Source organism: Pelobates fuscus, chromosome 13 (assembly GCF_036172605.1).
Source record: "Pelobates fuscus isolate aPelFus1 chromosome 13, aPelFus1.pri, whole genome shotgun sequence".
Taxonomy (NCBI): domain Eukaryota; kingdom Metazoa; phylum Chordata; class Amphibia; order Anura; family Pelobatidae; genus Pelobates; species Pelobates fuscus.
In genome coordinates, this window is record NC_086329.1 from 10,579,278 (window position 1) to 10,603,907 (window position 24,630).

At 41.5% G+C, this 24,630-nt stretch overlaps 1 protein-coding gene across 1 annotated transcript in view; it reads right to left on the reverse strand.

Moving 5' to 3' along the window:
- RTN1 (reticulon 1) overlaps window positions 1-23,530 on the reverse strand; it is a 99,212-nt gene extending 75,682 nt beyond the window's left edge. The window contains exon 1 of the mRNA XM_063440066.1: window positions 23,242-23,530. Within this exon, the coding sequence (XP_063296136.1) occupies window positions 23,242-23,383 (142 nt within the window). The 5' untranslated portion in view covers window positions 23,384-23,530. The remainder of the gene's footprint in view (window positions 1-23,241) is intronic.
- Between the last annotated feature and the right edge of the window lie 1,100 nt (window positions 23,531-24,630).

The window sequence follows — 24,630 nt, forward strand, 5'->3', positions numbered from 1 at the left end:
GACTCCTTATTGTCGGGTGTTTAGATCAGTATTTATTTCCCCAGAACCCTCTGATAATGTGTAGGTTTTTCCACTAGCATTTTCCACTTGCCATCACTCTATTTTGGACCAGTCCACCCACGGGAAGACGCGGTTTGGGACTATTCACAGAAAATAAGCATTAGGCATATCCATGATATAATGATTAGATTTCTCCCCAAATACTTTTTTTCTGGTTATTATCGCTGATTAGTTTTTCTCTTTTAGCTCAAGTTTGGTAACCCGTTATTGATGACATACCTCCATCCATCTGCCTTTAATACAGTTGCTTAGTTTAGCTTTCTCTTGTCTTAGTTATGTGCACCAGTTGTTCTAAATTACTTGCTATTTCTGGATATATATTATTTCTTCCCCATTCTTTTTATTCTATTAGGATGTACCGTGCACAGCTTGTACAGTTGCTTTGTGATTTATGATCTCACTTTACTAGGAATCGAGACATTAGATTTTCTTCCTATTATGATAGCAAGTTTTGGTTCCTTTTTTGGGGAAAGGAAAAAGGACTTTGTTCTTTTCCATACGCTTGTCGTCTTGATCACCTTTCCTCCTGCCATGGTGTTGCACGGACCATCCTATAATTGGCTGTTGTAGGGTTGCTGAAATGTAGCTTCTAACGTTAATTTCTTTTGTCTGCACAGAAATAGTGGAGAGGTGTCGTATATTTAGAAATCGATTGAAACCAATATGGCAGGGCTCATGTAGGATACCTCTTGTCAGCAACTACAGGGAGCTTAGTAATAATGTTTCTGTCACTGGGAATTACTCTAACACGCAGAGTCTAGGATAAAAAAAACATCCATTGAGTTAATGGGCTTAGCGTACAAAAGAGAGGAAACGTAGTCAAATACAAGCCAAGGTCAGGATAACAGAGAGACAGCGGAAAAGAAAAATGGTATATCATACACATCAACCAGCCAGGAAAGGGCTACAGAGAAACTCTTGAGTCAATAACTTAGCCAAGGTCAATACCAGAAATATCACAATGTAACAAGGAATGCGATAAAAGGTACTGAGAACAGAAACCACAATAGGGCACAGTAAATGGGGTCAGAGGAGGTGTGATTTGATTGTTCTACGTCATGCCTGTGACCAGAGAACATGCGTGACCGGGAAGCCCGACTGGCATGGACCATGCGGAGCCGGAAAGTGTTCTCATTGCTAGAATTCGGACCACACGAATGGTTATTTCGTTCGGCACACAGGGTAATTTACATGTTTATCAAGTGGCGTTGTAATGTCCATGTGGATAAATTTGCAGGGACAAAACTCTGATGAGAATAAAACATTGCTTGACAAAACACAAGTTTACCGTGATGCATCTGTTCACGAACACGTTATTTCACATATCCTACAATTTCACAGCCACACTTTCATATGATTGAATGTTTCACTATGAAGGATAGGTGACAGGGTTAAATTAATGTACTGCAGGAACTAGATATATTTTGGATTTACACGTTGATTCTTTACAGCGGAAGGGTCTTAAATAGGGAGTTTGTTCTCCATTTTTCCTTTTAATTACCTTTATCATGTAGTAGTAAATGATCTATATTTTTGTTTTTGACATTCAAGTTTGATTGTGTGGGTCAATTATCTTATTTTGATGTTTAGTTCATTTATAGCATTACATCAACCTATGAACTGCCATGTGTAGCGGTACTTACCCTCTCCAGGGGCCGGCCGGGGTCCTCTCTTCTCGCCGCGCGCGGTCCTGCTCCTGCACGAGCCGCGCGCGGCTCAGCCAACGATAAGATCAGTCAGGCGGGCAGTGACCGCGAGAAGCGGTCACGTGTCCCGCCCGACACTAAGAGCGCGCCGCGCGTCTCGGGCGCGCTCTTAAAGGGACAGTGGGAGACTAAATTAGAATCAGTCTCCCATTGGCCTCTGTCATGCCACGTTCCCCATACACTCACGTTTTGGGGGCGTGGATATGACAGGGGCCAATCAAAGTGAACATTAGGGTATTTATACTCACCTGTTTCCTTTGCTCCTTGCCCTATCGTGGTTTCTGTCCAGTTCCCTTTAGTGCTTGTATCGTTCAGTTGGTTTTTTGGTGCTTGACCTTGGCTTTGTTCCTGACTCCGCTCTCTCTTTATCCTTGCTTGCTTATCCGCTGTTTTGTCCTCTGTGTACCAGTCCTCGGCTTGTTCTACGTTACGCTGTCTCTCAGTTCCCTTGACCTCGGCTTGTTCTAGACTCTGTCTTTCTTATACTCGTCCTAGTCCGGCCATTCTAAGGTCCGGTAAGACGTACCCTGGTTTCTTGTCTCTTGACTATCTGAACTATTCCTGCGTGTTGGGGTATATTACCGTGACATTACGATAGGGCCATGGACCCCGCAGGTTTAGGACAACAGATGACCACTCATGAGGCTAGATTCGCAGAACAGGATCACCGTATGGATCAAATGGCTCAAGCCATCCAGACACTGTTATCCAGATCAGCTCCGGTACCTGTACCTGCGCCTCCTGTAAACCCTATACCAGACACAGCTAATATGCCTAATGCTTCAGCACATCTAACCCCGCCACCTAGGTATGGAGGGGACGCTAAGACATGTAGGGGATTCCTTAATCAAGTGGAATTCCACTTTGAAATGTACCCACGTTCATTTCCCACTGATAGATCTAAGGTGGGTTTTCTTATGCACCAGCTTACGGATAAGGCACTAGAATGGGCAAATCCTATTTGGGAGGCTAATGGGCCTATGGTACACGACTTCAATAGCTTCCTCACAGCGTTTCGTAGAACATTTGACACGACTAAAAGGTCAAAAAATGCCGCCAGGGCATTAATGAGAATAAAGCAAGGATCTAAATCTGTAGCCGATTATGCTATTCAGTTCCGTACCCTTGCCTCACAGGTAGATTGGACTAATAATGGTCTTACTACTGCGTTTATGGAAGGTCTGTCTGAAACTATGTTGGATGAGGTAGCAGCTAAGGACCTTCCTGTACCCCTGGAGGACCTGATTGACTATCTTATCGATATAGATAACAGGATCCGTGACAGGTTATATACCAGGTCCAGAAATAGACGTTTTGTTCCCGTTAACTCACCTAGAGCTGAGACTCCCGAGGGATCTAAAGGTTCTGAGGAGGAACCTATGCAGTTAGGGGTTGCCAAACTTACTGACGCTGAAAAGCTTTATAGGAGAAAGGAGGGACTTTGTCTTTATTGTGGTAGGAGGGGTCATATGAGACAAGAATGTCCCGTGCGTCCGGGAAACTATTGCACCTAAGACCGTATAGAGGACTGGCCTTGGGTGTGACATCACAGTCCTCACATTTGCCTCTTAATAAATTACTTCTCCCTGTTTCCCTGCACCTTGGTAGTAACTGCATAGTAGGGAATATACTAGCCCTGGTTGATTCCGGAGCGGCCGAAAACGTTATTGATTCCAGTTTTGTCAAGGAGAATAACATACCCACCAGAGAGAAGGAGACACCCTTGGCCGTTGAGGCCATAGATGGTAGACCATTATGCTCTCCAGTTATCACACATGAAACTGTTCCACTACATATGTCTACAGGGGTGTTACACTCTGAGACCATTCGGTTTCAGATCATTACTTCTCCTTCCTCTCACCTCGTGTTAGGGTATCCTTGGTTACGTACTCATAATCCCACCATTGATTGGGAGTCAGGACAAATAGTTTCTTGGAGTGATTCTTGCCAAGAGTCTTGTATTGTTAAAATCACCCCTTTGAATTCTACTAATATTCCTCCCGTGCCTACGGTCATACCCCCTCAGTACCTGTCTCTTAAATCTGTTTTTGATAAAAGGGAGGCTGAAAAATTGCCACCTCACAGGCCTTACGACTGTGCTATTAATTTACTACCTGGTACGATGCCTCCCAAAGGGAGAATATATCCTTTATCTCCTCAGGAGAATCTGGTTATGGAGGAATATATTAAGGAATCTTTAGAGAAGGGATTTATAAGAAGATCCTCTTCCCCGGCAGGGGCTGGTTTCTTCTTTGTATCTAAGAAAGATGGCGAATTAAGGCCTTGTATTGACTATAGGGGCCTAAATAAAATCACCGTCAAAAATGCGTACCCCATACCTTTGATCACAGAACTATTTGATAGGCTTAAACAGGCCACAGTTTTTACTAAATTGGACCTTAGGGGTGCTTACAATCTCATACGTATCAAAAAGGATCACGAATGGAAGACCGCATTCAATACCAGGAGTGGCCACTACGAATATACTGTGATGCCCTTTGGCCTTTGTAACGCCCCAGCAGTTTTTCAAGAATTTATTAATGATGTCCTACGTCAATATATACATACATTCGTTATAGTATACTTGGACGACATATTAATTTATTCTACTGATTTACAGACTCATCACATGCATGTTAAATTAGTGTTGAGAACTCTTCTGGTTAACGGTCTCTATTGCAAACTCGAAAAATGTTCATTTGATCAATCTGAAGTCCAATTCTTGGGTTATATAATCTCTGCCAAGGGTTTTCGTATGGATCCCAAGAAACTGTCTGCCATTATGGAATGGCCTCTACCTCAGGGTTTGAAAGCCATTCAGCGTTTTCTGGGGTTCTCAAATTATTATAGTCGTTTTATTAAAGGGTTTTCTGCCATTGTAGCACCTATAACCAGAATGACCAAGAAGGATGGTAATACTCATGTCTGGAAACCAGAAGCACTCGAGGCCTTTGAATTCCTGAAGGCTTCATTTGCCTCTGCTCCTATTTTACAGCATCCTGTCCCTTCACTGCCCTTTATTCTTGAAGTTGATGCTTCTGAGATAGGGGTAGGTGCTATCTTGTCTCAAAGAGATTCACCTGAAAAGCCGTTACACCCTTGTGGCTTCTTTTCCAGACAGATGTCCAAAGCAGAGAAGAATTATGATGTAGGCAATCGTGAACTCCTTGCTATCATTTTGGCGCTCAAGGAATGGAGACATCTGCTAGAGGGTACTAGGGATCCCATCCTCATTTTAACAGATCACAAAAACCTCTCCTATCTCAGTGAAGCAAAAAGATTGTCTTCTAGGCAGGCCAGGTGGTCTCTGTTTTTGTCTCGTTTTAATTACATAATCACATACAGACCAGGTGATCGTAATACTAAAGCTGACGCTCTGTCCAGACAATTCGAGACTACTGACAAACTCGAGGTCGATGTTACCCCTGTCATTCCGCCTGACAGAATAATAGCTACTACTGTTCTTTCTATTTCGTCTTCCCTCTTACAAGCTATTCAGGCTAAACAAAACTTGGCTCCTGGGGAGAGGCCTGCTGATAAGCTATTCGTTGATATACCGGAGAGACGAGACATCTTGTCATTATATCATGACACTAGAACTGCTGGACACCCCGGTATTTCTAAGACATTCTCAGCAGTTTCTAGATATTTCTGGTGGGCTTCCTTGCGCAAGGACGTCACCGATTACGTTAATGCCTGTAGTACTTGTGCCAGTATGAAGTCCTCCCACAGAGTTCCTTGTGGGTTGTTGCATCCGTTGCCCATACCCGAGAGGCCGTGGTCCAATATATCCATGGATTTTATTGTTGAATTACCTCCCTCTAATGGTAAAACTGTCATCCTGATGATTGTGGATCGTTTTTCTAAGATGGCTCATTTTGTGTCTCTTGTCAAATTGCCATCATCCAAGGAACTTGCCTCTATCTTTGCCAGGGAGGTGTTTCGGTTGCATGGTATTCCCATTTCGATCGTGTCCGATAGGGGTAGCCAGTTTATCTCCAGATTCTGGAGAACGTTTTGTACAGAGATGGGTATCTCCCTCTCGTTTTCTTCCGCCTACCACCCCCAGTCTAATGGAGCTGCTGAACGTGCCAACCAATCTCTAGAGCAGTATCTTCGTTGTTTCGTGTCCCACCATCAGAACAATTGGGCTGACCTTCTTCCTTGGGCTGAGTTTGCTCGTAATAATGCTGCTCATGAATCCTCCGGTAACAGCCCTTTTTACGTTGTTTATGGCCGGCATCCCGTGGTTCTTCCAGCTGCATTCTCCTTACAGGGCATGCCAGCTCTGGACGAACATTTGGCTAGTCTACGTAATACTTGGGAGCAGGTTCAGTGTTCTTTGGTGGCTTCAGCTGCTCGCCAGAAGGTTCAGGCAGACAAGCATCGCAGGGCGGCTCCATCCTATGCTGTGGGAGACCGGGTTTGGCTTTCTACTCGCAATATTCGTCTTCGTGTGCCTTCTATGAAGTTGGCCCCTCGTTTTATTGGTCCTTTTCGTATCTTGCATGTGGTTAATCCTGTCTCGTATGCATTGGATCTTCCTAGGAATCTACGCATTCCTAACGTGTTTCATACCTCCTTGTTAAAACCCCTCCTGTGCAACCGTTATACTCGGCATGTCCCTCCTCCTCCGGTTTCTGTGGAGGGCCATGAGGAATTTGAAGTGGCGGCTATAATTGACTCTCGTTTTCTTCGGGGTCGCCTCCAATATCTGGTACATTGGAAGGGCTATGGGTCTGAGGAACGCAGTTGGATTTCCGCTGACGCTGTTCACGCTCCTCGCCTTGTGCGTTCTTTCCACGCTCGTTTTCCTGCCAGGCCTGCTCCTCCCCGCCCGGTGGGCGTGTCTTCAGGGGGGGGTACTGTAGCGGTACTTACCCTCTCCAGGGGCCGGCCGGGGTCCTCTCTTCTCGCCGCGCGCGGTCCTGCTCCTGCACGACCCGCGCGGCTCAGCCAACGATAAGATCAGTCAGGCGGGCAGTGACCGCGAGAAGCGGTCACGTGTCCCGCCCGACACTAAGAGCGCGCCGCGCGTCTCGGGCGCGCTCTTAAAGGGACAGTGGGAGACTAAATTAGAATCAGTCTCCCATTGGCCTCTGTCATGCCACGTTCCCCATACACTCACGTTTTGGGGGCGTGGATATGACAGGGGCCAATCAAAGTGAACATTAGGGTATTTATACTCACCTGTTTCCTTTGCTCCTTGCCCTATCGTGGTTTCTGTCCAGTTCCCTTTAGTGCTTGTATCGTTCAGTTGGTTTTTTGGTGCTTGACCTTGGCTTTGTTCCTGACTCCGCTCTCTCTTTATCCTTGCTTGCTTATCCGCTGTTTTGTCCTCTGTGTACCAGTCCTCGGCTTGTTCTACGTTACGCTGTCTCTCAGTTCCCTTGACCTCGGCTTGTTCTAGACTCTGTCTTTCTTATACTCGTCCTAGTCCGGCCATTCTAAGGTCCGGTAAGACGTACCCTGGTTTCTTGTCTCTTGACTATCTGAACTATTCCTGCGTGTTGGGGTATATTACCGTGACACCATGCTAATCCATTTTCAGATGAATTTACACCTACATATGTTCTTCTACTGTAGGGACTACATGTCGCATGTTACTGAGACAACATTAATTTTCCACATATTTTCAAGTAGTGATCATATGTAATATATACAGCAAAACGTTCTTTTCACTATGTAACTTGTTTAGTGGCGTTTTCTTCCACTGTTCTTTTATATATATTTGTGCATTTGATTGAAAAACAATTTTTTGTTGTGTTTATGGATTGTGTTTTGATCATATGACCACTGGTCACATGAGCACAGTCTATCACATGATCTCTTAATGACTGGTCCAATCACATCGTATTGTATATTGATTTTTTTTTTTTTATGTAGCGTTTATTAAGGCCTGCAGGGCTCAATCATTATATTTTATGTGTATTGGGGTGTCCATTCCCTAAAATAGTGTTTATCTTTTTTAACTGGTACTCAAAAATAGGCTGTGATTGTTAAATGGAGAGCTATGTTTTTAGGTAAAAAAAATAAAATTAAAATTGTATGACAAAAGCAAGAGGGACTGCACACAATGACGTCCTGAATTACAGCCACTACAATAAGCTGTAGTGGTTGTGGTGATGGTAATGGGGCATGGACTGTCCCTATAAATTCATATGAAGTTACAGTGTTATTCAGAAGGCAGACATGGCTGAAAACATTTATTCGGCTATGATGGAACTACCAGGCAAATTGTTTATGCAGCAGAATAATGAAAACATGAATATGGCTTCATGTTTTATGGACTGTGCACATGATAAATGATGGCAAATTAGCACAAAAAAATGCAAGGATCTAATAAAATGATAAACCATCCAATGATCACATACATATTAATGAAATGAATTCACATTGCAGATTGCATGCAGCAGTATCGACCCATACCTACAATCAATGCAAGTGCTGCTGCTTCTACAAGGGAGAAGCCTGGTGCAAAATCTATACTAGCGTGTAAATTTTAAATAAACTATTATTCCACGCACATCTTCAGACACTACTGAAATGAAGATTGCTAATGGCAAATGTGCCAAACCAAGTTCTATCTTACTGAATGTATTTATGTTAGGTCCCATGACAACGACAAAATATATCGAGGACAGTTATCCAATTACTCAGCTCCCTAAAGTAATTTAAAATCAAACTGGGAGAAGTGGGTACACAAAATGTATCACTTTTTGAAACTTAGTAAGGCATGTTATAGCCACGGAGAGAATGCTATACATGGTACTGCTTATACAGTATTAGTAATAGTAATAAACAGCCTTTTGTGGTTATATGTAACTTTTATAACTGTAAAAATTATTCAAATCTGATTCATATCTCACAACATTTCTAAGCAGGAATCACACTATATTTGTATGTATTGGCGCTGATGTGTACCATAGTCATTGCTGCCGCCCAGGAATAGTGGGAGATTGCCCGCAGGAATCATATTTGTATATAAGAATCACACTGAGGCAAACCTGGGGTTCCAAGAGAGATGGCACTAGTGAAGTAGAGCATTTTGAAAGGACGTTCTTCCCTCAACATCCTTGGGTGCCGTTTTATATTAAAGGGACATTCTGCTACCCTAATACAAAAAATATATATGCACTATGAAAACATGAATGCATTTTAATTTTTTAATAGGGGTATATATCTAAAACAGCCTGCAAACGCTGCAGATCTCGTCTGCAGCCTTTGCAAGTCCTCCCCTTCTTCCCCAGGTCAGACTTTCTATGGTTGTCCAATCACATTAATTTACAAAGTGCCAATTTCTATTAAAAACTGAATTTTTTTTCCCGTAAAATTTAAAAAGAGGACACACTCTTCACACATAAAGTATGTCAGCAAGCTATAGGTGTGCGGAGTGTTCCTTGAATGTGATAAACCATTTTCAAACAGCTTAACACCTAAGGTATTCCCTGGACGCGCATGCGCATTGATTTTTCCCTTCGCTGATCTGCCAATGTACTCAGCAGAGAGGGGAAGCATTGGATGCCGCTAATTGGCTGTGAGCGTCAACTGATGTACTCAACCTATCACTGGCCATCCACTCGCGTAACAGTATGCACATGTGGTATATCCACTAAACTCCAAATTAAAAATGTGAATGGCAAAATTGAGGCTACAGAAGTTGTACAAATTTATGTTGCCATTTACTACATTTCCTTGTTTAGTGAATAAATCCCAAGGTGTCCTAAGTTTGCTATTTGACATTTATTTTTTTAGTTGACATATTAAAGTAGAATTAGCCAGACATTTTGGCGATACCCAATCAGTAAAGGTGCACCTTGTATAGAGGCTAGCTGAAAAGTACAAAGACAGATTTCTAGTTCTTTGAAGTAAATGGGTAAGGGTTTAATGAGAAATTAGGAACAAGGGCTTATGAGGAACGAAGAATAAAAAGTTTTGTGAAAAAGACTAAAGTCAGTAATAGTAAAAGAAAATTAGCATTTTGCGTGACATCTGAAGAATGCAAAATGAAAAGTACAAGAACTGACCATTAAATGGTTAGATATTTTTTCCGAACTTAGTTATTTTGCCCTATATTTTGTCATTTGGATGTCCATTGAAATAAAAACACCAGCGTATCAGCTGTGAGGTGGTTAACTGTAGAAAAACATCAGTTTATGTAAAAAGTTTTTTGTTGTTCACAGATTTGTACATTCATAGGCGTGCGCAGCCAATTGCATTAGGGTGTGCACCCTAAAGCACAAACACACGGCGCATGTATATATATATATATATAAAAGGTAAGAATCAGGAGCACTCGCTTGGATTTTTCAACAGTGGATAAAGTGTTTAATCACAACTTCAACATCAACGTTTCGACCCTTCAGGGTCTTTATCAAGATCTATATACATCTATATCTATATACATACACACACATACATATACTGATGTGTGTGTGTGTGTGTGAGAGGGTGTTTGTAGTGTGCTATGTGGGTGAGGGTGCTGGTAGTGTGCTGTGTGTGAGGGTGCTGTTTGTGTGATATGTGTGTGTGAGGGTGCTGTTTGTGTCGTGTATTTGTGAGGGTGCTGTTAGTGTGCTGTGTGTGCTGTTTGTGTGAGGGTGCTGTATGTGTTTGTGAGGGTGCTGTTAGTGTATGTGTGTGTACGCGTATATATATATATATATACGCGTACACACACATACACTCACACACATATATTCACAGACACATACACACAATTACATACACTCACACATACATTCACAGACACACACACACACACTTACAGGCACACACACACATACATTCACAGACACACACACACTTACAGACACACACATATATCCACAGACACATACACACTTACAAACACATACACTCACAGACACACACAGACACACACACATACACTCACAGACATTAACAGACACACACACTCACACACACACATTCACAGACACACACACACAGGGCCGCCATCAGGGGGTGACAACCGTGACTGTTGTCACGGGCCCGGCGGCCCTGGGGGGCCCGGACTGCTCTGGCAGTCCCGGGCCCCACTTTCCCTCTCTGCACACATAGATAGCGAATATCGCTATCTATGTGTGCAGCCGCGGGCCCCCGGCTCCCTGTTACCGCAGAGGGGGCCCAGGCCTCCAGCCTCTTCTCTTCTCCTCCCTGCTAATAACTCTCGCGAGACCCGGTTGCCATGGCAACGCTCCGCGGGTCTCGCGAGAGTTATTGGAGGAGAGAAGAGGAGAAGCTGGAGGCCTGGGCCCCCTCTGCGGTAACAGGGAACCGGGGGGCCCCACCATGCCACCGGACCACCGTGGATGGAATCTCCCCCCTCCCTAGACACAGGTAAGCAGGGAGGGGGGAGAAACAATTTAATTAATTAATTTTTTTTAATTTTTTTTAAATAATGTTAAAATGACACCCCCTCCCCCTCCTCATTGCAAATTTACACACACACACTACATACACTGACACAACACACACACTACATACACTGACATAACACACACACACTACATACACTGACAAAACACACACACTGCATACACTGACACAACACACACACACACACACACAACACACACACACACACACACAACACACACACACACACACACTACATACACTGACAAAACACACACTGCATACACTGACACAACACACACACTACATACACTGACAAAACACACACACTACATACACTGACAAAACACACACACTACATACACTGACAAAACACACACACTGCATACACTGACACAACACACACACACACTACATACACTGACAAAACACACACACTGCATACACTGACACAACACACACACACACTACATACACTGACACGACAACACACACACACTACATACACTGACACAACACACACACTATATACACTAACACAACACACACACACACACTGACAAAACACACACACTGCATACACTGACACAACACACACACACACTACATACACTAACACAACACACACACACACTACATACACTAACACAACACACACACTACATACACTGACAAAACACACACACTGCATACACTGACACAACACACACACACTACATACACTGACACAACACACACACACACACACACTGCATACACTGACACAACACACACACACTACATACACTGACACAACACACACACACTACATACACTGACACAACACACACTACATACACTGACACAACACACACACTGCATATACCAACACAACACACACTGCATACACTAACACAACACACACTCTGCATACACTGACACAACACACTCTGCATACACTGACACAACACACTCTGCATACACTGACACAACACACACTGCATACACTGACACAACACACACTGCATACACTTACACAACCCACACTTTGCATACATTGACACAACACACTCACCGCATACACTGACACAACACACTCACCGCATACACTAACACAACACACACTCTGCATACACTGACACAACACACACACCGCATACACTAACACAACACACACACCGCATACACTGACACAACACACACACCGCATACACTAACACAACACACACACACTGCATACACTGACACAACACACTGCATACACTAACACAACACAGTGCATACACTAACACAACACACACTGCATACACTAACACAACACACTCTGCATACACTGACACAACACACACTGCATACACAAACACACACACTGCATACACTAATACAACACACACTGCATACACTAACACACACAGTGCATACACTAATACAATACACACTGCATTCACTAATACAACATGCACTCTGCATACACTACACACTAACACACTCACTGCATCCACTATACTGACACACACTCTGCATTCGCTACACATTACCACACTCTGCATTCACTACACTAACACACACTCTGCATCCGCTACACACTAACACACTCTCTGCATTCACTACACTAACACAGACTCTGCATCCGCTACACACTAACACACTCTCTGCATTCACTACACATTAACACACTCTCTGCATTCACTACACATTAACACACTATCTGCATTCACTACACATTAACACACTCTCTGCATTCACTACACTAACACACTCTCTGCATTCACTACACTAAGACACTCTCTGCATTCACTACACATTAACACACTCTCTGCATTCACTACAAATTAACACACTCTCTGCATTCACTACACATTAACACACACACTACATTCATTACACTGACACACTCTGCATTCACTACACCCTAACACACACTCTGCATTTATTACACACTAACACACACTCTGCATTCACTAAACTATGCACACACTCTGGATTCACTATACTGACACACACTCTGGATTCACTACACTAACATACACTCTGCACCAACTGTACACACAGCATCCACTACACAAACATCCTGTATTCACAGTACACACACTACATCCACCACAAATTGAAACATTCTGCATTCACTATACACAGACACTGTCTAATACACACACTACATCCACTACAGACACTGCATCCACTAAACACATTTCATCTAGTACATACAAACACTACATCCACTACACAAACACACACTACATCACTGTACACACACTACATCCACTACTCAAACACTCTCTGCATTCACTACACATTAACACTCTGCATTCACTACACTAACACACACTCTGCATCCGCTACACACTAACACACCCTCTGCATTCACTACACATTAACACACACTCTGCATTCACTACACATTTACAAACACTCTGCTTTCACTGCACTAACACACACACTACATTCATTACACTGACACACTCTGCATTCACTACACAATAACACACACTCTGCATTCATTACACATTTACAAACACTCTGCTTTCACTGCACTAACACACACACTACATTCATTACACTGACACACTCTGCATTCACTACACACTAACACACACTCTGCATTCATTACACACTAACACACACTCTGCATTCACTAAACTATGCACACACTCTGGATTCACTATACGACACACACTCTGCATTAACTGTACACACAGCATCCACTACACAAACATCCTGTATTCACAGTACACACACTACATCCACCACAAATTGAAACACTCTGCATTCACTATACACAGACACTGCGTCTAATACACACACTACATCAACTACAGACACTGCATCCACTAAACACATTTCATCTAGTACATACAAACACTACATCCACTACACAAACACACTCTGCGTTCACTATACACACTGCATCCGCTACACTAACACACTCTGCATTCACTGCACAAACAGTATCTAATACACACAAACACTACATCCATTACACACATTCTAATTCACTTACACTATACACACCACATTCAGTCCCGCATCATTGTCAGCGGACTAGGTAGGGCGTGGGCGGGCCCGGGAGGTAGGGGTCGGGGAGGGGGGGGGCAGACCTTGTGCTTTGTCAGGGGCCCCAAAATTTCTGATGGCAGCCCTGCACACACATACACATACAGACACACACACACACACATACAGACATTCACAAATTATTTTTTTAATAAAAAAAAAAAAAAAAAATTGTCCACCCAGCCTCCCTACCTGGAGTGCTGGCATGGACTTGTCCCTGGGGTCCAGTGGGGCGGGCGCCTCTCTCCATATCAGCCGCGGCGAGGGAGCTGTGAGCTGTGAGCTGTGTGCTCTCTGCGCCCTCTCGCCGCGCGGGCTGTCTACAGTAGCTGGGAGCCGGAATATGACGTCATATTCCGGCTCCCAGCATCAGCAAACAGCGCGCGGCGAGAGGAAGCAGAGAGCACACAGCTCACAGCTCACAGCTCCCTCGCCGCGGCTGATATAGAGAGAGGCTGATAAGGACGGGGGGACACAGGGGGAGGAAGGGGGACATTAAGTTGCGCTGAGTGCCTGCAGGAACGGCGTTCCTGCGCAAATAACAGTGCAGGAACGCTGTTCCTGCAGGACAATCCATAGACGTGCCGCGGGGATTAGGGTGTGCCCAGGCACACCCGGCACACCCCGTGCGCACGCCTATGTGTACATTTTATTTTATTTTTTTATTGTATCTCTGCCCAAAGTGCAAAGGTAAAAAAAAAATTAAATGCAGTAACTTTACGGAGAAAACACACAAGTAATAATAAAGAAAGTAGTGTTAAAACAAACTGGTTGTAAAGGAATACATCAATGTATAACTGATAAACTCTACTTTAAAATATTCTTAAATAACAACTTTCCTTGTGAATTATATCGTATCTGATCTGTCTATAATATACTGTTACAAATTGCAATTATTTGTCAGGATGTGGGATGTTTTATGCAATATTTGTAACAATTTTACCTGTTTTAAATTGTATTTACAGAAAACAACAATAAACTACTTATGAATTCCTGTTTTAAAGACAAATAAATATCTGACATCCAGATACACTGATGACATCATACTAGTAATGACATCAGGATGATGCAAAACTAAAATACACAAATGATGAATTCAGACATTGTACTAAAAGGTAACAGTGACTGCAAAGCTCCTTCCAGATTCTAAGATCTGCCTGAGTGGTGGATCTCCATGATAATGTTCTCAGCCATCCAACATACTCATTTGCGTATATATTAGGTGTAAGATTTATAGAGAGGTCCCATAGTTATTGAGTAGGGTGTCTTCCAGGCTGAGATTATTTCATAATGCAATACACACCGTAGGACTGGCTATCTGGTGATGTTGTATTTCCAGAACCTGGATTAGACCCGATAAGGATTATAGATGCTGAGAAATGTGATGGGCCAGAACATAGCTAAGGAGAGAAAGTACATCCTATTCACTAAGAGACTCACGCTAGTATTATCAGTACTATGGTTTAAAATGTGCATCAATGGTATAAATAATATAGTGTTTCTCTGCAATATTTACTCATTTGTATCTGAACAAAGTCTGGGGTGACCACCATTAACTTGAAATAACTGGTGGTACCATAAACTGTGATTTGTAGTGAGCATAAACCACTTAGTTCAACACGTTTGGATCTATTCATAGAATACAGGTCTCATTGTGTTTGTAAACTTCAAACTGTTTGTTTTAACACCGCCTTATTGAATTGTTCCCCTTAAAGGGACACTCAGTATTCCTAGTGTTCAGAGAAAAGGTAGTGTTTACATTACTGCGAACTTCACAGTTCTATGTAGGTTCTGCCCCCGTGTGCCACAATGGTATGATCCAATGCTCTTCATAAAGGACCATTCCTAAGAATCTGCAGTGTCTTACATTGGCGGGTTAAAAGGACACAGCTACTGCACCCAGAAGATAACTTAATTGAGATAAAATGGTCTGGCTGAATTAAGTGCTCATTTAAAGGGACACTATAGTCACCAGAATACTTACAGCTTAATGTAGTTGTTCTGTTCAGTGTAGTCAGTACCTACAGGCATTTTAATATAAACACTGCCTTTTCAGAGACAAGGTAGTGTTTACATTACTGCGTAGGGACACCTCCAGTGGCCGTCACTCACTAGACATGCCTTCTGGGTTAGTGCTGCACAACGTGTAACGCTCTGCACGGAGGCGTTGAACGTTCCCCATAGAGATGCAGTGATTCAAAGTATATCTATGAGGAGATGCTGCTTGGTGCAGCGTTGCGTTTTGTCATGCATGCGTGATAGCCTCCAAATGCTTTCCTATGAGAAAGCAGTGGATTGGATGAGATTATCAAGATTGATGAGATCAGCCAAGGGGGGAGGGAAGTATGGGGGACTGGGAGGCTAAACAGCTATTTAGACCTATAGTGTCATGAATACACATTTGAATTCCTGGCACTATAGTGTTCCTTTAACATTCACCTCCATTTACAGGTAAAGTGCTTGGGCTTTGATGCAGTCCACCATTTAACCATGTGTGAGTCAGTCTGGACTTTTCTGGAGCTCGTCACTAGTAAATGATGGAAATGCGCATGCACTTGTTTAAATCCACTGCTGGCCATCTTGGACGAGGAACAATATTTCAGGTAAGTGTATCAATAATGATTTAGCCGACGCAACATATAAATTGTATTGTAATGCCTACCCAAAAGTTGACCTTGTCATTTACACGGTTATTTGATGAAAGGTTTACTTTAAATATTTGATTGTATGGACATTAGAAAAATGAGAACCGTCTTGTAGGAGTACTGATCTTCAATATTAAATCTCAAGGAACACTTCAAACACCATAACTACTACAACACAGTGCAGTGGTTATAGTGCCAGGAGTGCTCTGGCACCCCCCCATGTAAATAGTCAAAATATTTGCCAATAGATTGACAACAAACCTGGGGGCTGCTGGGTGCCAGTTTCCGGCTGTTGTGATTATGGTGCTTGGAGTGTTTCTTTAAGAGTGTGCAGCGATCATTGTTTCATAACTAGTGCAATCATATTTCATTTTCTTAGAGGTAATTATAGTAAATTCTATGTTGCAATAAAATCTGTGCTTTCTTGTAGTACTCAATCATCTTAAATTAAAGTGGTAGTTTGGTCACCATAAATTTAGCACTTTTTCCAACCCACACCCACTGCAAGGGTAATAATATACACCCAAATCTGGCGCAGGCATTTTCCAAGTCAAGGAGTCTACAGGGGATGTGGTACTGAGTTTAAAAAAGCAATTACTGTGAGAACAGTAAATAATTTATGCATACAAATAATGCAGGACTTTCACAGATGGAATGTGTTGATGGTTAAAACACAATATGCACATATTACATATATTTTTCATGTAGAAAAAATAATCCAGTCACTTGCCAGAGGAAGTGGAGGATTCACGATTTGTGGAACTGGGGCAGGAAAGAAACGCTTGGCGTTGAAAATATTTGTGTACAATATTATTGTCAGTCTGCCTTGTACTCTCTTAACAGCAAGCTGTGTTGCACAGACATCAAACTTGTAAAATTTAGGCCATCCATCCCATCTCAGCTGAATTAGATATCAGCTGTTTGGGCCTAAGTTTTGCAGGTCATCGTCACCTAGTGACTTCTGTAGATAAATCATTTGAAACCTTTTTCACACGGATTGTGATCACTTAAAAAGCTTGTCCAAAAATATAAAATCAAAGCCAAAGTGTGAATGAGCGTTTGTGCTATAACAGAGACACTGGGATTTTATGTTATGGGCTTGTGACGTGATCATACTAATTTATATCAGCTCATATTAAAATAAAATATGTTGCACATAATTGAGTTGAGGAAATATAAAGCCGCGTACCATGCAAAATCATTTTCAGGTTAATGATATCTAGCATTACTTTAATTAATGATAAGCATTATGAACAAAAGTAATCATCATTAAGTCATATAGTAAACACCATCAGCCGCTGACATATTCACAATGCAACCTTAGCAAATTGCTAAAATAAAATTTACTGAATATTATACTGTGTAATGATGGTCATCACAGAACCTTACATTTGGTAATACTTAAAGCAGCCCTGTCAATATGCAGGTTTCTCTTTTAAATTTCACTTGTTTTGTCCCTCTATTTTTTCTTGTTTTTAAACAAAGCACGGAGTGCCTGCGGGCCGGGGTGTCACTGATTTGCCAATCAGTATCTCCCCATTCATATTAGAGCGTCAGCTGACCACTCTAACCAGTCAGCAGCACCTCTATTCAATATCAGAAGTCAGATGCGGCCTGGGGGAACTGCAGAACCGGCGCTTCTGGTTAAACCATTCAAGAACATTTTAATCAATAAAGTGGCATCCTGACACCATAACAACTAAGATTAAGTTGTTATGGTGACAGGAGTGTTCCTTTCATCCTGAAACATGTGCGAGCTAGGGACACAAAACATTCAAAGTCCAATAAATTAAAATAGGCAACTTTAAAATATTTGAAAGCAACTATGCTGGATCCACAAGGGGACATTACACCTCCTCACACATATCGCGCTATGAACAAAGATTCAAGGTGAGAACTGACCTCCCTTTTATTGCCATGGGTTGTTTAAGTCTACACTTTGAAATATTGGGTGCATATGTAAAGAATATCACCTGTTTATTTTCCTACTTAATAAGAGTCATATTTTTGGCTAAATGAATTCTCATAATCCTATCATCTGGAAAAGAACATCTATTTTGGTTCAGTATGCAACCAACCCCACAACATAGTGTAATGTTTGGCATCAGACGTTCCCCATAAGCTGTACACCAAGGCCTGATAGAGAGTCGAAACAGAGATAAAAGAATAGCACGGCGTACTATTGGTCCTCCCAATATGGTAAACATGGTACGTAATCAGGCTGATGTCAGCAGAGAGGATTAAAATCTCATGAGGCCCTGAGGCAAGCTACTAGTTCGGGCCCTGCTTCATTCTTTACATAAGGATGGTTAATGGGGTTAAGCAAATACATTGTTCTGGGGCCCGTGTCTACCCGCTGGGCCCTAGGCAGCTGCCTAGCATCACCCTAATCGTACTCTGGATGTTATGGAACCAGAATGACTAAGAAATAGGGGGGGAAAGCACCAGTTAACAAACGCATAATAATGGAGTCGGAAAGGGATAAGAGCAGCTAAGAAAAGGTAATGGGAGATTCCTGTTATAAAGAAAAGCTAGCGAAGTTGTCTTTGAAGGTTACAGTAACATTATGAAATATATGCAGAACTAATACACCTTTCTAGTGACATGGCCATTATAGAATAGAATCAAGGCACCAGTTTAGACTTTAAGATGGAGGAAAGTTGTTGTTTTTTCCATTAAATAAAACAAAGATACAGAACTCACTTGCTAGAAAAGTCATAATGTCAAATGTCATAGATCCCTTTAAAAGAGACCTACATGCATTTTCAGAATATAAAAAGTTAAAATAGTCAATATAATAAATTAATTTGGCATTTTGGAGTCAGGAAGGCATTTTTATTATCCTTTCTGAAGCCAATTTTAAAACCACTTCAGAGTGAGCAAAAAACTTTGTTTGGATCTAAAGAGCTAACAAGGACTCGGTGAAATTCTTCAGCTTTAATAACTTTGCTATTACTAAGCCACAGAAGGAATTCATGAAAACAACATAAAACTAATAGAGGCTGAGCAACAGCCATTATTACTTGTTGAGCAATTTAATTAATTTCTAAAACTGATTTAAAAAAATACATATCCCACGGGGTCTGCAATGGTAGGACTATGACAAAATGGGGAAACTCATGGAATCTTGAAATTTTGCAGAAATAAAATTCAATAAATTAATATTTTTCAGAATTTTCACACATTGCATCCATAAAGAATTAAAGAGGTGGGGAAGTAAGGCTCTCCAGTTCAGCCTGAGGTATCTCTTCGACTTCACAGGAGCAGTTGTAAATGACACCCATTTGAACTAAGTGTAGCTTTGAGAGAAAGAGGGAGTATTGATATATTATGTAGTGAATGGGGTTCTCTGGTCAGAGGGGTCCCAGAGTTCCAAAATGTAGGAACAGAATATCTATGTGCATAGGAACTTGTTATTAAGGAAGAAGCTTACATATTTATACTCCAAAGACTGGCTGCTGTGTATAGTGAATGTGGATGGAAATATTGTATATCTCTTTAATGGCAGCTGGTGGCCAGGAGAGCTTTTGTCACACTTCTCAAAAGTGGTCTGACAAAAACAAATGAGACGCCACGCAAACACTCTTTCCATAGCCACTAGTCTAAGCAATCTGTGGTGTCTGTGGCCACTTTTCCAGCTGTGTGGAGTGTATCTTTAATACAGATTTTCTTAATGGAGAGTCAGTGGCGAGACTGGTGACTCCAATGCTCTGTGGACTTGTGTGGTTGTTGCACATGTGACCAATCCAATAAAGTTTTTTTTTTTTTTATATAATTCTTTATTTTTGTAGTGCAAATAGAAACATACGGGCCCATCATGATTCAATATAGTTCACATGCTCTGACCCGGCCTGTATTTACTCTAAAGATTTATGGCTTCTGGCTTTGCTTACTTGGCTTGTTCAATGATTATCGCTCTGTTCCTGCCAGCACAAGCATTTTGACATATTTATGACTGTTCTCATTATTGGTATCTTGAGTCTGATTCTTTCTTTTCGGGTAATATCTGTGCACAGGCTGATAATACAAATTTCCTCTTTTTACCTAATTCTACATAAATGGGTCCAACTGTCCTTTATGCCATTGTTAACCCAACAGCAGATATCTCAAACTCTGGCCATCTACTACATTCAAAGACTTCTGGGATTTGTAGGCCAACAATATCCGGAGGGAGAGGGGCAGACATTTTACATCACTGCCATACAGAACAGAACAACATATTTTACCTATGTTAACACAGGTGTAAGCCATTGGGACACTATCAATGCAGCATACAACTATATGTTATTTTAAATATACATATCAGAATGGCAAATTATTAGCGTCTAGCACTGTTTATATAAATCATTGTGATGAGCATTTAATAAATCTTAATCTTTCAGATGATAAATGTAGCAATCTGTAAAGTAAATGAAAAAATAGCAAAGCTCTTGTGTAAGGTGCTGTAGTGAGAACATTATAAGCATTATATTATAGTAAATATAATGTGAAGCTAGTCCTTAACTTTGTCCAAAAGGCGCATTCCATGTATCGATCAATGTGTGTGTGTCTTCAGTCTGTCAATCTTTGTAGTATGTCAATCAGAGTGGCTTTTGCTCCATCTGTAATTATGTGCCTGGTGTCTGTACAATGTCCCTCTGAATACAAGGAGACCACCTTTGTCTCTGTATAGTGTCACACTGCTACATGTATCTGGGCCTCTGTATTATTAGTCTGTATGTAGTGTCTCTGTCTATGGTGTGTCTGCGTCTCCATATATAATGTATAACATGTGCATAGTGCCATTTCTCTGTAAAGTGTCACTATGAATAGAGCATTATGTATTCTGTATTATGCCACATTCAGAAGACCTTCTCAGTGTATCCAACGTCTCTCTGCTTGTTGTAGCTCCATATATATGCCTCTAATCCGGGTCTCTCTACGTATATCCATTTTGCCAGTTGTATATAGAGTATGCATGGCTATATATAGGTCACTTTGTAGCTGCTCATTGAATTTAAACCATGGCATTAAAGGTTGTTTAGTGACCCGTGTGCTATATTTAAGTGCAATACAATTTTCCAGGCAACGTCTAAATGAAATAGATTGTAGACAACATGCATCAAGCACACTAAAAAGTGTACTCACTAAGCACTGTGGGCTCTGGAGAAATAACAGACTAAAATCTCAGCAAAATTAGTTTTCTAATCTCATTAGGTCAGTCTGAAAGTGTCAACTCACCCCAGATCACTGTTTAGAGAATAACCTTACTATATAAAATGAAAGAGGCATTAAAGCAATTAACAAATAACGTTAATCACTTTGCTGTTTGTACTTATTTTGACAGTTTTTAACTATTAGAACTGAATTCCTTTATTTACATTACAGTACTGTCCGTGTGGCAGTACTGATTAAAGAGCAGTACAGGTTTATTAGACTTCTTCCTAAGAAAAAACACAATACTTCTATTATACATACGAATATTGAGTTTTCCAAAGACACCCATTTTTTATTTTAAAGTGTTTTACAGAAATAAGAACACATATATCTTACTTTTAGAGAATAGCTGTATGCGTTCAAGCATTAGATCGATATGAGGTTTTATTTTCTCAAGTTATATACAATTACAAATTTCTAGAGACTTAGATGTGGGGGGTTTTGAGCGAGAACCTTGCATTGCTAAACTTTATTTGGACTAAAATTACCTAAATTATCTACTAGATGAGATTACCAGTACAAAGGCATCAGATCTGACAGTTTGACAAGCTGCATTTTGTGTGAGCTGTAATGTCTTTCAGGGATTTTTATTTTTTTTTTAAATCATTTTAGAAGCCTTGTTTAAACTAGAAAATACAAATAAAAACTTGAAAAATAGTGTCAAATCCTGTATCATTAGGAGAAAGTGGGTGTGCCTAATTATGATCCAACATGAAAACCGCATCCACCATGCTCCAATGCATCTAATAATAAAAAAAGAACCTGTCACTTTCCTACATGTATACTAGAGATGTTTAATTCTGCAAATCAACCATTCACCTGTAGTTTTCTTAGCAGACACACTGCTGACCCCACATATACATGTACAAAAACATTGCACCCTAGTTTCCCTCCAAAATATATATAAATATATATATATATATATATATATATATATATATATATATATATATATATATATATATAAAATAAATACTGATCATTTAGAAATGTACAACATCAACAACACTGCCACCATGGAGCCACAGAACTAAACCCAGAGGGAGAGGGAGGAAACCCCCCTATTTTAAAACACATTAATATTTTTTTAGTTTTTATGGTTTTTTTTAGTGGATTATCTCAGTGTTGTGTTAATTGTGCTGACTTGTGATGAGTTCCCCAGCACACAGGCTGCCGCTGGGGGGGGATGCTCTATAGGGGATGCAGGATGTGATGGGCTGCCTCCCTGGGTACCACTTTACCTGTGGATGCTGTCTCCATGGTAACGGGCGGATGCTGCGCTGGCTGAGCCCTGAAGGTCCCTCTCGGGTCCGGCGAGCTCCAGGCGGCTCCTGCCGCAGCTCCCTCCTGCTGAGGGCTGACATCCCCCGGATTAGCAGCCATGGCGGCCGGGCTGAGCGTGCTGGCCGAGGAGGAGGACGGACGGACGGAGGGAGGGAGCGGTCACTGCTGCAGTGTCTCCCACAGGGCGCCACGACCACTGGACCGTTACGCAGGTGGAAATGGCTTGTGTAGTTTCCACTAGTTCCACCTCCACGTCATCCCCGCGAGCGGCCAATCACAGCCGAGCGTTTACCATAGCAAGCCACGCCCCCCTCTGCTACCCTTCCACTGCTGGGAGCCTGCTGTGCATTGCAGGCAGAGCATCCTTGGAGGGGTTACTGGGATGCTGTAAAAATGGGACATTACTGTATATGGTTTTTATATTTTATTTGAGGCTTTTAATAGAAATACAAAGAAGGTGTGTTTGTATGTGCATGGAATTGCTCTCCTGCCACCAGAAGAATTGCAATAATATATTATTATTATTATTATTATTATTTATAAAGCACCAACAAATTCTGTAGCGCCTTACTATAGGTGGGCTAACAGACATGTATTTGCAACAAGACGAGCTGGACGCACAGTAACAAAGTGTTCAAGGTCCAAAGAGCTTACATTCTAGAGTGGGGTAAAGAGATAAAGGTAGTATGCATATCTATTAGACAATGCCATCATTACTTTTTAAATGTGTAGAATTGGGGTATTGTAACACAGATTCTGTATACAAGATATATTATACTGCATGTCACATGTTTGGTATTTGCCTTTTTTATTTTTTATTATTTGTGTTGATACATCTCGTTTTTAGTTTATAATGAATATCAAATGTAGGTGGTAGGAGTAATGCAGAAACAGAAGCGGTAAACACGAGGGTGATGGTAAAAGAAAAACTAGAAGTTTTTATTTACTGAACTTCAAATTGTAGCAAATTAAAATCCAAATGATACGACGGAGGCAAAAATAGCTGATCTGGAAGAAAAAGAACATCTCTACGTAAGCTATAGGCGCAGAGTGGCTATTTTGGCCTCCATGTTACCTTACGGATGTTAATGTAATACAATTCTGTAAATATAAACCACAAAAACATGGTGCAGTATATTCAAATAATTATACTCTGCTTTTTTACTTTTTTTTTGCCACTCTTAAGCATATTTTTAATATGGATATTGCATTTCAAATTTACAGAACTGGCAGATGATGCTTGCAGACTGATGGCACCATAACTACTACATCAGCTTGTAGTGCTTATGGTGCTAGCACTGCCCCTTTAAATAGCTCCAGGGCTGATGCACTTTTCTTTGATAACC